This window comes from Cyanistes caeruleus, chromosome 5 (assembly GCF_971803275.1).
Source record: "Cyanistes caeruleus chromosome 5, bCyaCae1.hap1.1, whole genome shotgun sequence".
In the NCBI taxonomy this organism is placed as follows: domain Eukaryota; kingdom Metazoa; phylum Chordata; class Aves; order Passeriformes; family Paridae; genus Cyanistes; species Cyanistes caeruleus.
This window is the reverse complement of record NC_141705.1, coordinates 48046238-48063130: the sequence shown is the minus strand read 5'-3', so window position 1 is coordinate 48063130 and position 16893 is coordinate 48046238. Positions and strand designations below refer to the sequence as shown.

General features: G+C 40.6%; 1 protein-coding gene across 1 annotated transcript in view; it reads right to left on the bottom strand.

Moving 5' to 3' along the window:
• Positions 1-13147: 13147 nt before the first annotated feature.
• The window catches only part of LOC147653087 (uncharacterized), a 39958-nt gene continuing 36212 nt past the window's right edge, over positions 13148-16893 (bottom strand). Inside the window, exons 4-5 of the mRNA XM_086890440.1 lie at positions 15387-15591; positions 13148-15104 (exon numbers count right to left, since the gene is read on the bottom strand). Of these exons, the coding sequence (XP_086746566.1) occupies positions 15037-15104; positions 15387-15591 (273 nt within the window). The 3' untranslated portion in view covers positions 13148-15036. The remainder of the gene's footprint in view (positions 15105-15386; positions 15592-16893) is intronic.

Genomic DNA, 16893 nt, shown 5'->3' with positions numbered 1-16893 from the left:
GTACACCAGCAGTTTTCACATGGCATCAAACTATGAAGCCTCTAGTTGGAAGCACAACTTGAAATACAACTCTGGAGTATTTCCTCAGAAGGGATTAGTTTCAGTGACTGTCTACAAGAAAGTGACCTTCCCTTTGCCAAGTCTTCTTCTTTGTTTTCCTGGTTGCTTTGCCCACCCCTGAAGGTATATCATGCCTGCTAAGTACATAGGAAAAACACTGGGATAAGCAACAAGAACAAGGGAATGCTGAACATAAGTCTAACATATGAGAAGACCAGAGAACAGACTAACACCTCATTCCTGAGTTTAGTGAAGAGCTTTTCAGCTTCTTCCTCTTCATCCAAACCTGCAAGCTCCTTTATGAAGGGGCAGGAGGCTAGACACACACTGCTCATCATCAAGGTGTCTGTGCCCCAAGGCACCCTTGTGCACCCTCACTTCCTCACAGCAACACAAGAGTCTTACAGTTGCACATGAGAACTTCAGAATCACAGCTGGATAACCAAAACCTGGTGCCATCCCATAAAGCTGAGTGTGCTGTGTATGTTCAGTGGAGCAGGGGAAATAACCAGTGAAGATAAGGAGTAAATGGGAAAGAAAGGCATCTACATGAAAGCAAAATTTAGCTGAAAAACCTGCAGAAGGCAAAAAATATGGGCTTTGGCTGCATAGTCTCTGCTGATGGGCATGCACAAAGGGCCTCAGTGTGCAGCAGGTATTCCAGCTCTGTCAGTGTGCAGATAATTAAAAACAATAATGAAAGGAAGGTTTTTGTGCCTGCGCTCTAGGCACAGACACAGCTCCTGAGCTGCAGAAGCTGAGTGGTCCCTCTGCAGCAACATTTGCATTACTGCTAATCTGTAATTGGGATCCCCACTTAGCTCTATGACTCTGACCATTTTCAGACCTTTGCCATTCAAGTCAAGAGGGTCCTTTCTCTAGAAATTATATTAAGATTTGAAAACATGTTTCCTAATTTGTTTTAACAGGCTGCAATGATTTCTGTTCATATCTACACGAGTGCATTGTTTTTCCAGCATGCAACTCAAAAATAAAAGAAGAATCATACCTATTTCTTAATTCCCTTCTAAAACCAGGTACATAACAATTCAGATACTGATATTGTTACAACTGTCTCATTTAGGAACTGGAAATAACAATGGGGTCTTGTTTTCTCCCTCACAGCGTAAGGGCCAAATTCACATACAAATCTAAGTGAATCTGAATTATAAATAAGCTACCCCTCACTTTAGTTTCTATTTTCTTATATCCTTCTGATTGCTGTCTTTCTTGATACACATCTCTTTCAGACCCTCATCCATGTAAATTATTCCATGTTAGACTATTTCAGATTCAGTTAGACCAAGAGGATTAAGAGCAGATGTGTAAGAAGGTGTAAATTCTACACTGGTGTGTAAGAAGAGACAAGATTTTCCCTCAAGGCTTTGTCCTCCTCCTGGATTTACACAGAAAGGAATCCCAATCCCTTTATCACTGACAGGAAGAGGCTGAGGAATCTAGAAGTATACAAAATAGCAGCTTAGATTTATTCAGACTCATCTCTCAGTTCGAGTCTGATATGAGTATTGCACAGTCTTGTCCCTTTCAAATTTAAGGCTTTGTTTGGAAATTGTGGGAGATGTTCTCTCTTAGGGACATAATTCTGGAGTTAAACAAAAAAACCAAAAGGATATATAAAAATATACAGCCCTCAGTATAACTTAGGATATCCTTGAACCTCTAAGTGCAAGCTACATGAATGTCCAGTGACACCTAATTTCATTTTTATTCATTTAAATAGGAAGCTCAGTGACCAGAGCTGCTGTATGGCTAAACCTTCCACTAAGCCCTGTCTGTTGACAACATTCCTGGGAGGAGAAAAAAAATCATGCCATTTATTTAGGTGACTCCTTGTAAATGGATCTTTGTATTTTCGGTTTTGCAAGTTTGAATGTTTGCAGATGGTATAAAAATACATGAAACAGGTAACAGCTAAAATCACCCCAACATTTACCTAGTTTCTGAGTGTAATAAAATGTCCATTACTCAATAATCATTTTTTGTTGGTGCAAATTCAGCATGGAGATAAACAAACACAACTTCAGGGATGCCAGTGTAACTAGCCCCAAGATAAATTTGGACCTATAAATCCAGTCAGAACACAGAACCCTACAAATATTTCAGACTTTCTTCAGCCTTGCTGAAAAGACCATTCCCTCTGCTCTTATGCTTTGCAAAGCAGCAAAAGATGGATTGCAAACCCTCAGCCTGCTGTCTCAAGTGAAAATTCTCACTGCAACATTTTTGAAAGTCAGAAACTTCAGCCATTTAATATGCTGGAACCTTTCCCCACTGGGCAACTGAAAATTATCACCACCTAATGATTATTCAGTGACATCTGCAAAATAAGTTTGATGTTTTTGGGCCAGTTTCTCTTGGACAGATGTCAGTATCATAAACTATGCTATCGTTGGCACTAATTGGTATCACTCTCGTCAAACAATCTGCAGTATGGCAAAAAAAGAAAAGCAGAACTTACATTAAATTTCTGTTTTGCTTATACAAGTATTTCTTCATATCATGGACACTTTCCCTTACCCCAAAATGTTCCTGTACCTTCAAAAAACAGAGGATTCACCAAGGAAAAAGCTCAGGCTCTTCAAGCAGCATTAAACCCAGCATTCTGTGTGTGGATCTCTGCAGAAAAGACACAGACACTAAATCTCATTCTAAACTGTGTTTACTCTCAGTAAATATTTCTTCCTGCAAAACGCATTGCCATGGCATTGTGCAAAGCTGTATAAACAGTTATAGTTTTGTCCTACTTTTTGATTCTTGCAGCTTATGTCCAGGTTGCTGAATTGTTCAGTTGTCAAGGACAGGCTTAAAAATTTTATGCATCGGCATAGCATGTGATGTAAGCTCTCATGCACCTGACATGTCACACATGAATAAGTCAGGCATGCCTTGTGATTCACTGTTGGATTTAAAGACAAATAAGCGTAGCTTTTCTATGAGAATACAACAAAGTGAGCTCAGTTTTGCAATTAGGAGTTAAAAAAGTATTTTAAATCTCAGATTTTGTTGTGAAAAATCTATGAGTCACTGAAAAGCTGTGTAAGTTTTCCTGTGCAAACAGATGTACGCTGGGTTCTTTACCATTCTTAAATGTGCTGTAATCTACTCCTGAGTGACTTAGATTTTACTCATCCCTCTGTTAGTTATGGCATTCCTTGTTCTTTCTATGCTAGCCTCATATAATCCTCTCATGTCACATTGAAGTGCTGTCACTGTGATGAACTCACAATTTCTCTTAGGACTTTTTATGCCTATGGTTGGTATGGTACTGCAGGACAGGTTAGAAATCAAAAACCACCAACATTTGAGACCAGTCACAGTCAAACAACACTTACTAGCTCTTGATGCATCCAGGACCAGAGGGCAGCTGCAGAGTGGTTAACAGGTGCAGAAACTTGCCAGTTTAATTTTGCCAGGTAAGCAAAAGATCAAAAGATGCAGAATAACTATCTACTGTCCAGAATTCCCTGGTTCATATTTTTCTACATTCCAAAGCTTCAAACAAAAGCATGAGTTCATTTCAGACCTGCAAGCAGCACCCTTTCCACTGCCTTCACAGAAGGCATTCACATTTAATTGTGCAAGTTTGCAACGTCAGGGCCTTAATTTGTGAGCCCTTGATAATTTTTCACAGGCAGGCCTCAAATTTGCCCTTCCTAGCCTATTGGCTTCAGTATGAATTATATATGAATTTCCAGGGGCAAGATAAGGGCCACAGTCATTTCTCTCTTGGTTTCCAGTCATTTCTTTTCATTTATTCCACACCAGCAGTTACAAAAAGTGGTCTGGGGATTGGTGTGCTGCTCTGGCAGTGAGTAATAGGGAGTCTGGGTTTGTTAATATGGATAGTCTTCAAAATAAACAGGTAAACTAAAGAAGGAAAATTATTATGAGGGGAAAAGAGGGATTTATGTCTAGCTCTGACAAACTGCTAATACCAACCCCTCTCAACTAACAACTAGTCCACAGCACTTTGTTCCAAGTTCTTTTTCCAGAGAGACATTTCAAGGCAAAACTCCCAGAGAGACAATCACTCTCCCAGAATAAGAGACACGAAGGATATTAGAAAAACTGAAGGCTGATTGAAAGTGAAGATTTTAAAGGGCAGCCAAATTCTTTCCTATGGCAAACTGGGACATAGTTGTCACAGTGTGCCATTTTTTTCTTTCTTTTTTTTTTTTTTTAAATCTCTTGGGCATCTACTTCAATACCATCTTTTAAAAAAAGGGTTTTTTGGTCTAATCAGTGAATATGAGGTAAAGACACATTCATGTCCTTCAAAAAAGGTAGCAATGCAACGAGTTTCCAATTACCCTTTAATTAAAATATTAATTAATTAACAACGTGTATTTATGGAATAATTATATAATTTCACACGCCATTGATCATATTTTAAACAAATTCATTTAATTAAGTTGACATGTACACTGCATGCTCTCAGTAGAGCTTTTCTGAGAAACCAGTGCATGTCTGCCTTTAAGGAGATTCAGACTGCATGGGGGAAGTTTACAATGGCCCACAGTGGTATTCAGCACTGAAATGAAGGCACTTCATACTTTTAAGTAAATTTAATACCACTGACTGTATCCCCAAAGGCTAAAGTCCTCTATCTGCATAAAAGGGACTGGGAAGGCAAGAGCAGCATGAGCTTTCTCACTACCAATATCCCTCATTCTGACCTGGAGGGGCTGACTTTAATAAACGGTTAATCATTATCCTCTTCGCCAAGCCTGTTAAGCAGCTTAAGAAGCCTGGCATTTCTGTGGTGGAACTCAGCTAAGGCTACCAAATCATTTCACACAGCCTGCTGAAAGCCATCACATGCAGATAGCACGGTGTGCTGGGGCAGAATTTAAAGAGAGCTCTGTGCATGTTGGCACATTTCCCCTTGGAGTCATCAGTTTTGCTCTGCCTCCTGCGCTCCCACGGGCTTGTGATAGGTTGTGGCCCTGATTCAGGGCATCACTGCCTTGGTTTTCCTTCCAGCATCTGCAGTCTGGTCTACCTCTGTGCTGTGGCCTCCTCCATCCTTATTGTTTTTCTAAGGTTAACTCAAGATATTCAAACATCTCTGTTCACAGTTTGGGTCTCTGATGCCCATTACAATCTGGTTCTGAAGGAAGGATTTCAAATTACCTGTGCAACTCCTAAATTTTAAATCTATGTGTTTCAAGTGTTCCTCCTTTGTTTTGGCCTCTCCTAGAAAACTAATACTGTAGTTGCAGATTTTTATGTTTTCCAACTGTAATAAACCTCTCATTTTTGCAGCGGTTTGTTAACTGTTTCCTACTCCTTCACTTGGCTTAATGTTAGTTTGCTGAACAAGACATATAAAGCTACTTGTCTGGTGATCACAGTCCCTTTCAAATTCATAGAAGGGTATTGGCTGATCTGCTTTTAGGCATCCAGTGCTTTTCTGAGTACCTGTTCCTTGGGAGACATTAGCTGCTGTTCTGCAACACTCTATTCACAAACTCCCGTCCTCACTCCTCCCCACAGAGGACATCTCATAGAGTCCTTTGCTCTTGGTCAGACTCAACTCTGTTTGCCCCTTGAGGCTCTCTCCCCTGTCACAGCTGACACGACTTGCTGCTAGATTCCAATATACACCCATACAGTGACAGCAGACACATCTTGTTGCATGTACAACACAAACCTCACAAAATTCATCAAGCAAATTCAAATCTGTGTGGAGATGCCGACTTTAACTGATGCTAGTGAAGTAACAGGAATTACAACCACAGGGATTTTGTCCCAGTAATGTCACTGAAATGGGCTGTTCATGAACGTGAATATCAGAAGCTGAATTTGAAAAAAGACAGTATAATGTCTGGATGTTTACAGTCATACATTTCAATCCTTTATGTTTCTTTATGTCTGCAAAGCAATTTTTTAGGTCATCAGAGTCTAAAAATTCAGCTGTCATTCTTTTACTCTTTTGTTCTTATTGAGAGTTTATCCATAATTTAATGGAAGTTTCAAGGGCTTGAAGAAGGGAAGAAAAGGAACCCTCAAACTACCCTAACCAGCCCCACTCACTTATCCCAATTCCAGTTTCTCATGGTGTCCCTAGTCAGAATAAGGGGGATGGCTGAAATTCTAGAGAGTCTCTTAATGCTGCCTGTATTCTTTAGTTTCTGTTCAGTCACAGCCAAACACAATAAAAATCTGCATTAAAATTGGTATTTAACACCATAGCTGATATGGAATTTATGTTCAGTTTTAGACTGTACATGCCTGAGAATAGCTAGCCAAACACAGAAATAAATTATGAGACTAACAACACATGACAAGATTATCAGTGTGAAAACACTTCTTACAAATGGGCAACAGCTTCCAAATCACTCATTAGAAACTAAGATGAAGCTGATTCTTAACTAAAAACATCTAGGAAGATTCTGCGCTAGAGCAAGGTTTGCAAGAGCTCCAGTGACTTCTCTTTCCATCATCTCAGACTCTCCTAGTTCCAACAGTGAAAACCTGAGTTTCTAACAAGCTACTATAACAGCAGTAATCTGCCTCCTGACATCCAGATAAATCTGATTCCCAGACATTAACACCAGCAAATAAGGTAGACCAAGCCCCCCGCTCCACTTCTTGTTCTTTCACACATGTAAAACTGTGCCCTTAAATCCATGTTTAGATACCCAGGCAAGCAGCCTGAGATTAAACTGTGGTAAGTGTCAAGCATTTTTTAATGAAGCCACCACCCTTTTTACTTTGTTACAAATGATCCCTATGCAGAGCTCTTCATACAGCCTCTTTGCAAAAGGCCTTTTCCATCTCTCCCTATAAATTTCTGAGTATTTTGTCCACAACCAAATGCACTTTCTCAGCTAAACAATTTTCAATCCTGCACAAAGCACAACACATTTTATTGCTCTCAAGGCCAACCTTCCTTTCTACTACCTCTCCCTCTTTTTCACAGCTTCTGCCTCCTGATTTCCAGCCAGCTGTTGGACTTTCCACATAAGCTGGTTGGGACTAGCCCAGCTTTTCATCTTAATATAGTACCCCAAAATTGCAATTAATTTTTTTTTTTTTTAAATCTTTGTTTCAGCCCCTTTGTCTTCAGCCTGGTGCTGGGAGGTTCTTCTCCATTTACCAATCTGTTCCCTCTCTCAGTTTTGTCTCACTGTCTTCTCTGTAAGTTCTTAATCACACCTCTGTGTCCTCTCTGTTTCACCTCTTTCCCTCTCTCTCTCTCTTTCTCTCTCTCTCCAGTTACAGCTCTGCAGGCAGGGTTTACGAGTAGGGATCTCTAGCAATGTCCTACAGGAATATGCCTTGGCACACTGTCTGGACTGTTCAAGCCCTACTGCACCCCTGAGTGCCACAAAAAGCTCTACACAGAGCGGCAGAACAGAAAAGAAATGCTTTACAGCCACTTTCTTGTATGCTATTTTTTCCTCTCGGCACCTAAGGAAGATTTAGGGGGGGGCGGGGGGGGCGGGGGGGGGGCGGGGGAAGAGCCTAGATTTACAAACAACAATCAAGCAGGTAAATATTCTGCAGTTTAGTTGCAGCCGAGGGAATATAGAAAGAGAGTATTTAAGCAAGAACAAGCCAGAGTCCTTTATACTCACAACTGAGCTAGCAATTCAAAATTATTTTGGTATTTCACTCAGTTATCTCAGTATCAATATTATCATACCTGAAATCCATTTAGCCTTCTTTAGAATTAATTAGTACCATACAGCCCAGGCCAGGCTGATAAGCTGAGTGCCTGCTGAGAGATGTTCTGAGTTAGGGCACTGACACTGTCAGGTCCCACCAGTGAGACCACAAACACAAGAGATTGTAAAAATAAATAGCCACACTGCTCTCAGCTATATTTTCTTTGCTGGTTGATTTTAGGAAAGCATTGATGCCAGCAGGATCAAAACTTGGAACAAATTTTTAATGGTGCTCATACCTATGTAAGAGATAGGCACAGCTCCTCATCAGCTCCTACAGTGCATATCCCTCGCGGTACTCACTGGGAGAAGCTAGGTTGGTGCAAGCAGAGATGGAGTACTTCAGCAAACTGTATAACCAAGTCTAGTCACCAAGGCTCAGAATCACGCCCAGGATCTTCCTTCCTTTGCAGTGCTGATTCCTGCTATGAGAGAAATCAACAACGAATGAGCATGTCTTTCCTGATGCACCAAGACTTCTGCATTACTCCCAAAAAAGGCTCTGTTACTTATCATCATGGTAGAGGCTTAACCCTCTCACAACTCCTTTCAACCTTAATCTATCAGAAGTAGGCTCAGTTCAGGCTTTGAAAGGAAGGAAATATCTATTTCTAAAGATTGATCCTACTTATATTATGCAGCTTCGCAAAGCAGGCAAAAATCAGAGTCAAGCATCAAAGTGAAGTGAAGGACATCACAGGAAAAGTCCAGCTCCCAAGTAAATGCCAGTTAGAAAACACAAACACCATTTACTGCCTCCCAAACTAAAATCTGGAATGCCATGCTTTACATAGCATTAATTTGCTGTGAAGTACCATGCATTGCACTGCAGAAACAGGCACTACAGGACTGACAGTTATAACTGAGTCCTTACCAAGTTACTGAAGCATCCAAGCCTTCCTCCCCTTCTTAATCACACCCTTTGAAATCATTCAAGATTGGCATGAAGAGCAAGGAGGAGAGCTGTTTTGTGTTGAAAATACCTACTGTGTAATTGTAACAGCCTGGGAGCTACACCTCCTAGTTACATACACCTGTGTAGCAAAAATGTGTGTTACCAGATGAAACTTGAGAGCCAGAGAGTTCTGACTGGCACTGAGGGTGGCAATTCTCTTCATAAGCAGCTCTCCTGTCTGCCTGCATCCACAGCGATTGAGCATCTATCAAAACAACTGATTACTGAGATGAAGATAGGGAATCTATTACTCCTCTCTCTCATAATGAATTCAACATTTCTCAGGACAATGAGCATTTAACTAACTGCTGATCGTATAAATGGTGCAACACAGTCCATAAATCATTAACATATGAAAAGAACTAAATATACTCCCAAGTCAATGACTTTTTTTTGGTGACAATACAAGCCATTTGTACAAAGCTCAGAAGAAAAAAAAAATCTATCTTACACTTAAGGGATTTTATGCAGGGATTTTTTCCTTAATAAGTCATAGTAAGAAAAAGAATGTGCCAAACCTTAGTATTTTAATTAAACAGTGTACATTTCTCACTGGGTTTATTTGCTTTTCTGCATATGGATTCCTCTAAGGTCCTTAAAGCTAGGAAACCTGAATGCTTTTAAAGATGTTCCCCTGCAATATGTAATTGAAATTCTTTAAAATATTTAGAGAGTTCTAGAAGGGAATGTTCTGCAGCAATGAATTACTGTAGTGTCATGGTAGCAATGTACTGAGAGGGCAGAGTAGTTTTTTAATTCCTATTCTTGGCTACTTATAATTTTGTCTAGATACTGAATTTTTTTAGCATTAACTCCAAATTTTACCTTTGGAAATACTCCCCACTATTTTAAAATTAAGCTCAGCATCATAAATCAAAAGCAGTTTTCTTCTAAAACTTCAAATTTATCATGCCTAAGATTGAATGAAAAAGCTTAGGTTTGTCTTTTTAAACAAACAACAGATTGAAATATCTGCATCAGGAAAGAATATGTCTGTACACCGAGAATGATTCTGCCCCAGCCTCTGAGCTTTTCCAGGCTGAACTAGGACATACCTTGATTTCACAAGGGACACACACATACCCAATCAAGCACTGGGATAGTCCCACAGAGCACTACACATGTTCAGAGCCAATCGCTTCACAGGATACAACTTCCACTTACAAGACATTTAATTCATAAAGTAGGACCTCTAACATCCCTTCTCGTTCTGTATTTCTCAGACTAAACCAGTACAGACCATAGAGAATATAAATCTTTACTGTTATTTCCTAGGTTTGTGATCATGAGACAAATCTTAAACACATGGAGTGGAAAGTAACTGCTCATCCCACATTTTCGTATCCTGAAACAGAAGATCACTTCCCTTTTCAGAGAGCTTGAAATCTTAGTTGTCTGGGACCATATTTTAAGATATTTAGGTGCTTCATTTAGGTGCAGCTTCCTAATGAGGTATTCAAATACAATAGGCCCTCATATCAATTGATAGGCCATTCTGTGCTTTCCCTGCTATAAATGTTTTTTAAGCTTCATCTTTCCTTTAGCTCATTTGAGACGTTCCTTACTTTTGTTTGTAGGATTTTCCAGGGCTTGCCAGGATGACCCAGGGTAATTTCCTGTTTTCCCTCCAATCTGATTTTATGCATTTTAAAGAGTTCTTGGGCAGACTGCTGCCCTTCCTAGCAGGCATGGCCAGCAGCACTGATATTATAGGGTAATAGTTGTAATAGAGAATTGAAGCAAAGCCACAGTTTCTATCTTGGGTGAGCTAGCATCTGTTTTCCAAAGAGATTCTCTGAATTCCCTGAATCTATACTCACAACAGAGACTTCTGCTCCACCATGCTTTATTTTTCATTTAGGAGGAGCAAAAGCACAGTGTAGCAGGCCAAATTAATGAAGCAGATGGGATAGATTAAATTATATTTAAAAAATAAATAAATCTGAGGCATTAAGGAGCTAAATGGCTGAGCAGAAACAAACACGTTATTTTTTTTCACCAGATTTTCATTACTTTTTTTGCAAAACAAACAATGCTGTAAAGTAAATTTACATGTGTATATGGCTAAGAGTGCCTGCAGAGTCTTACTTTAGTACAGGCAATAGCAGCTGAAGCTCGTGCTGTGGGGAAGGGAAGGCGGAGTTCCTCTGATCTGCCAGTCCCCTGCGAGGCTGCCGGCCAGAGCAAGCAGAGAACACCCCAGCACACACACCCTGCCACCCCGGCAAGCCAAGGAGAGCGGCCCGGCAGGCACTGCCAGGTCTGGAGCACGAAGCGATGCCGACGGTAGAACAGGCGACAGGCAGAACAGTCCCGGGCACGGGGGAGCCCCGCGGAGCCGCGTTGCTCCGGGGATGCTCCGGGGATGCTCCGGGGATGCTCCGGGGATGCTCCGGGGATGCTGCGGACGGAGCCCATGGCAGCGCCCCGCCGGGCCGCGTCACAAGGAGCCGCCCTCCCAGGGGCGGGGGGCCAGATTATTACCTTCTATTGCTTCTAATTCCTCTATTTCCTCTTTCCCAGTAACCCCCCGACATTTCTCATTATTCTCCGTAACAACTACTCCTTGAGGAAATTTTAATTACAACGTTATTTGGAACTGTCGATTGTTTATTGTGACAAGACAAAGAACATGGAAAGGGAAAATTCATTGAGAAACACGGGCTGTGGAAAAGGTTGCTTTGCAGTCATTTCTGGTGTGTAAAAATTCACACTAGAGATGGAAAAGAGAACTCAAAAAAAAAAAAAAAGAAAAAAGAAAGAAAAAAAAAAGGTGCCCATACCTAGCATTGCTCTCAGAAAAGTGTTCATCCTAAACAAAACATAAGGGTGTTGAGGAAGCTGGAAGATGCACTAGTTCCCAATTAAAAATAAAAATATAAGAAAAAACAACACTGCTGGAGTTTTCTGGAACCCTTAATGATTGAACGATTACAGGCATTTATCTCAGGGCTGGAAATACTGGAAACAGATACTCTTCACGTGATTAAGAGTCAAAACTACACCATGACCAAGAAAAGCAAGCAGCAGTGCAGACTGGGATGTCTATTTAAGGAAAAAAGAAACTAAGGAGGAAGGAATGAGAAAATTATAATAAAAACATTAAAGGGTAAGGTATATCAATTAGAAAAATAGGAAAGAAGATATCTGCTCATTTAAAAGAATGGATGGATGATTGTTCCTCCCCACCTCATTAATGGCATCTGCTACAGAGAATAAATCCAGCAACTGTTTTCATAGTGCAGGGTCTTCATTTCCTATCTGTGAACAAGGAGTGTAGGTAGAAATCCACACTGATTTTAATGTGCAGATTTCATGTGTAGGAACCAGAGTGTATTCTTAATTAACCCTGTAAGGAACGAACCTGTCAGACTGTCTGACAACAGCAGAGACAGACTGGAGAAGCTATTCAAAGTCATAGAAGAAAATGATGAATGGTACTGAATTTATATTTTGGGGATCAGCTACATCTTAAATAAATCCAGATTTTAGATGACAAGTCAAGTTTCTACCAGTTACGGGGTTACTATTTCATGTAGTGACATCCAGAAGATCCAGACACGTTTCAGGAAGTTCAGGACTGCGTCCTCTAACCACTGAGCCATTAAGCACAATCTGAAATATCTGAATCTGAAATCAGGCTGTGTTTGCACTAGCAAACTTTGACACCCATCATAGTAGGGTACAAGCCCATTATAGACAGGGCTCAGACATTAGAAAAAAAAAAAGCCTCAAAACAAAACAGTCCAATATTTCATCATGCCTCACTCTATCATTGTTAAAGTCCCTCTAGGAGTATAATATTCCATAGGATGCTTCAAGAAAGATCCCAGCTGGGGCTTTTATGTCAAGAATATCAACTCCCCATGCAAGAATTCAGTGTAAGAAATTTCAGAGGAAGAAGAAGCACGCTGCAGAAATCTTAGGAAATGGCCTTTCAAAGAGAGGTGAGATCACAGCTTCCCATTCTCCTCCAAGTTAATTACTTAACCTCCTAGAAAAAGCAGCAGAAAAAATTGCTTACACATGACCTACAAAGAGCAGGCAACATAAAAGTGAAGAAGCAAATTAGAACTGAGAGAATGCTTTTGCTTAGATGCTGGGTAATAGTGGTGGGAGACACTGAGTTACAGTGTTTTTTTTACTGAGGTTAGCACAGTGGGACGCAGATTTCTGAACTGGACCTCCAGACACCAATACAGGCAAGACAGAGAAGAGATGGATGCCAAGTTTCCATTTCAAAAACAGTTCAGCCACTTTAATCTACCTGCACCACATTACATAGTTTAGTTCTCCTCTGCATGCTCCTTTGCATTCAGTTTATTTCCTCCTTCACACTCCAAATTTTCTGTTACGTCTTCAACTACTGAATCTTCTTCATCTGCCTGTGAGCAGACAGAGCATTATATTTAAATTCCTGCTCTCATTTCATTTAGTATTTCAGTAAAGTACACCTTTTTTTTTCAGGCTGACAAGTGTGGAGGAGTGGGCAGCACCATGGAACGTGGCCCACGTACCCAGTGATTTCAGGTAGTTTGAAGAGAGAAAGCTATTTAAGGGAGGAGGGAGAGAGAGAGAGGAGAAAGGAAAAAGCAAAAGGCAAAAAAACAAAACAAAACAAAGCCACCTTTCTTATGATTTTCCTCTCTGTCAAAACTGAAAAACAAGCGTCAAAAGCCTTGCCTTGTGTTTTGTGTCAGCGCTAATTACATCCCTGCTGCTGCCGGCCAGTTCCGAGCGCTGCATCCCACCGAGAGGGAAGGCCTCCATCTCCCTGCAGTGGGCAGACCCTCCTCTCCCGCGCCAGGAATGCCTCCGAGGGGGAGTGCGCTGCTGTTTTGACAATCCCTTTTTTTTGCTGCCTGGCAGAGCTCCATCTCATTTCAGCAAAGGCAGTATTTCCACTCTGTCCTATATTCTGCCCCGGCTTCACAGCATCCCACGTTCTGACAGCCTTTTCCATTTTCAGTAATCCCTCTTTTTCAGTCTGTCTCACTGAAACAATGGAAATATTAGACCCTGGAAACATTACAGAGCATGGACACAGCATTCTCACTTCTCTGAATCTCACTCAAAATGAACAGAAAATAAGCAGAGCGATGCTCTCCTCCACAGAAGTGAGAGTGGCAGATTCCAGCCCTTTGATGGCTGTCGATTTTGACTAATCCTGGTGGGTACATTTAAATCCTTGTTAAGGGATTCCACATTCATTAAAAATAAATCCAGTAGTTATTTGACTGTGTAATTATTATGGATAATTTGCAATTAAGCAATTGGCCTCTGACGAAGGGACAGATAATTGACCAGCCTGGTCTGGCATTTTAGAATGGGGTGGGGGGTAATTAAGTAAATCCAGTCAGCTAAATGTCCTCCTTCCCACCACATCTTTTCCCACCTTTAAATGCAAACCAGACCTCATGCAGCTGTACAGGCCATGGGAGTCTAAGCCTATTAAAGAAATCTTCTAATGACTGTAAAACTACCCCTAATTGAAATAAAAATATTTTCAGACTATTTTCACATTGTGCAAATGGATCCAAAAATAATTCTTAATGCAATACATGGTGCACAAACTGCTCTGCTTGACAAGTGCAACGTTTAATTTGCGCTAATTAGTCCAAAGCGGGGGCAGTGTGAAATTAGAATGATTCATTAATTCTGTGGTTATGTTTTACATACCATGTGTTTACATTTCAAAACTACTAGGTTCTCTGCAACCCAACACACCATACTTTAGAAATTAACAGGTTCAAAAAGTTCTCACCACATATCTCTGGGTGCATTCAGATTTGATTTCTGGATTTGCACCTTTTCTATTTGTTTCAAAACAACCGGTTGCTTTTATTTTTCATGGTTTCTTCATTTGCCCTAATCTTGGCCTCAACTTCTTTCTGACAAAATAATCTTTTGGGTGGCTCAGGTCACTGTGGGATAAGCATGAACAGAGCAGCAGGTGAAGAAGCAATTTTCAAGAAGCAATTTTCAAACTACTGTATGTTAAAAAAAATTTAATAAATCCTCCGTATCGACTAAATCTGAAGTTTTCATGATGCTGCTCCAATATTTGCTCCCATAATGATATCAGGAGATGTTCATTAAAGATCTAATCCAGAGCCCCATGAAAGTCAACAGACAGACTTCCACTGGCTTCACAAGGCATAAATACGCCAGCTTCTCTTTCTGCTACAGGACTCCAAGACTGTAGTGTTCACCAAGCTATCTTACAGAATAAATTATCTTCAGGTGAACTGTGCTGTAGAGCATTTAAAAATGTACCAGACGTACCTAAATATTACATTTCTACAAATTAAGGTGCCAAAATTGTATTTATGTTGCTGCACATATTCCCAGTGTCAAATGTGGTCCATTGTTTCCTGGGACACAGGTTACACTTTCTGCAAAGACACAGAACAATATTACACTGAGAATTAGGAGTAATATTGAATATACTATGAACTTTGTTTACTTGCTGTCAGTAATGATTGGTAATGATGCCTGTCCCTGAGAGCTCTAAAAATCCAGCAGACACAAAGTAAATGTTATCTGGCCTCACACAGTTGTGGTGGCTGACCTTCCTGCATAAATACCTCTTCAGTAGTCTCAGAAATACAGCAAACCAGTGCACTAAGTTTTACCCATCTCCCCTAGTCATGAGAAACTGAAGCTGTTTTCTGTACCTGAAGGTGCTGGACAAGGTACCTTGAGGCATGGAAGAGCAGCTCCTGTAACTGGTGGGCAAATGACAGCGCAGTGTAGCAGAAATGATGCCTGGACTGGGCTGTACATCACTGCAGTAAACACGCAGACAGTGAGCTCAGATGTCTGGTAGAGCCAAGAAAGTAGCACAGGCAGAAGCCGGGCCGCTCGAGGAGTCAGAAGCACCTTGGCAAAGGTAAGAGGTGAAGCATTATAAATTGTGAGCTCGCTCCTCCAGCCTTCCTGGATGAACATGGTAGGAAGTGGTCACTGGTGGGTCCTCACATAAAAAGGGGAATTCAGGAGGAAGATTGTTACACTTTGAAAGTCACTGTAGACAGAAGACAGAGATTTTAAATTATACAAGCCTAATAAAAACTAATGTCTTCCATACTATCTTTTATAAAGTAACCTGATAATGTTTGTAAGAACCAACTGAGGCAGAAAGCAGTTAGATTGTGGGGGATTCAAAGTTCTACAGTTAAAAAAAAAAAAAAAAGCCTACTTAGAAACAGCCGCTTCGAGTGCAACTTTCATCTTCTGTCTAAGTCTTCTGATTCTTTTTTCCCCCAGCATAAAAACTGTTTTTTAGTGAGTAACCAAAGTGAAGTAAGTAGTAGGAGTAACAGGAATATTTTCCTCTCGTAGAGACAAGCTGAGCTCAGTTTGGTCCCATGCTGCAGATCAGAATATGGACATGTCAGTTACCTCCTTTAGAGTAGCAGGGACAGACTGAATGCACATACATAGCTTCACTGTTAGCAAATGCCTCATTAAGACAAAGCCATAATTTAAAAACAGAAAACTGCTTATTCACAAATCTTCCATTTGGCAAGAATTTCTGATTGGCTGTGCACCTTTAAATTACTTATTTGTGTCAGTCTGTTTCAGGCTATATCTGGAGCACGCAATGTCATCAAGAAGTGCTATTTGATTACAGTGCAGTACTTTGGGTGGCTTTTAGAAAGCAATAAATTATAGCATTACCATGTACCGTGCATAACATCTCTGTGCCACTTAGCAAGTATGAGGCCAAAATGAACACTCTAACCTTGAAAATACATGATTAAAGTGCTGCCTTGTGGATTGATATACAAAATGGCTAAGTTTAGTGATCCTTCAAATCCTGGTTCCCTGGTGAGCACAAAGGATTCTGATGTGCTGGGCTCTGCCAGCCACTGCACAGGGCATAAAAGATGTGATGCCTTCAACAGTACTTGGGCTACTTGGAGTAGAAAAAGGCACTGAGAAGAAAATGTGTGTCCTTTGGTAAGGTGCAGACACTTTTAAATAAATCTAAGCATGTTCTTAGATGCTGTGGTCAGGCAAATGTCCCTACAGGTAAACAGGATGGTACTGAAATACCCTCAGTCAAAGCTGGGCCTACACGGAAACAAGTGATAGCAGTTTAGAAAATAGGCAACTTCACTGCTACAATCTAACTATTTAAAACAGTTTCCATGCACCTTGAAATAATACAGAGATTTT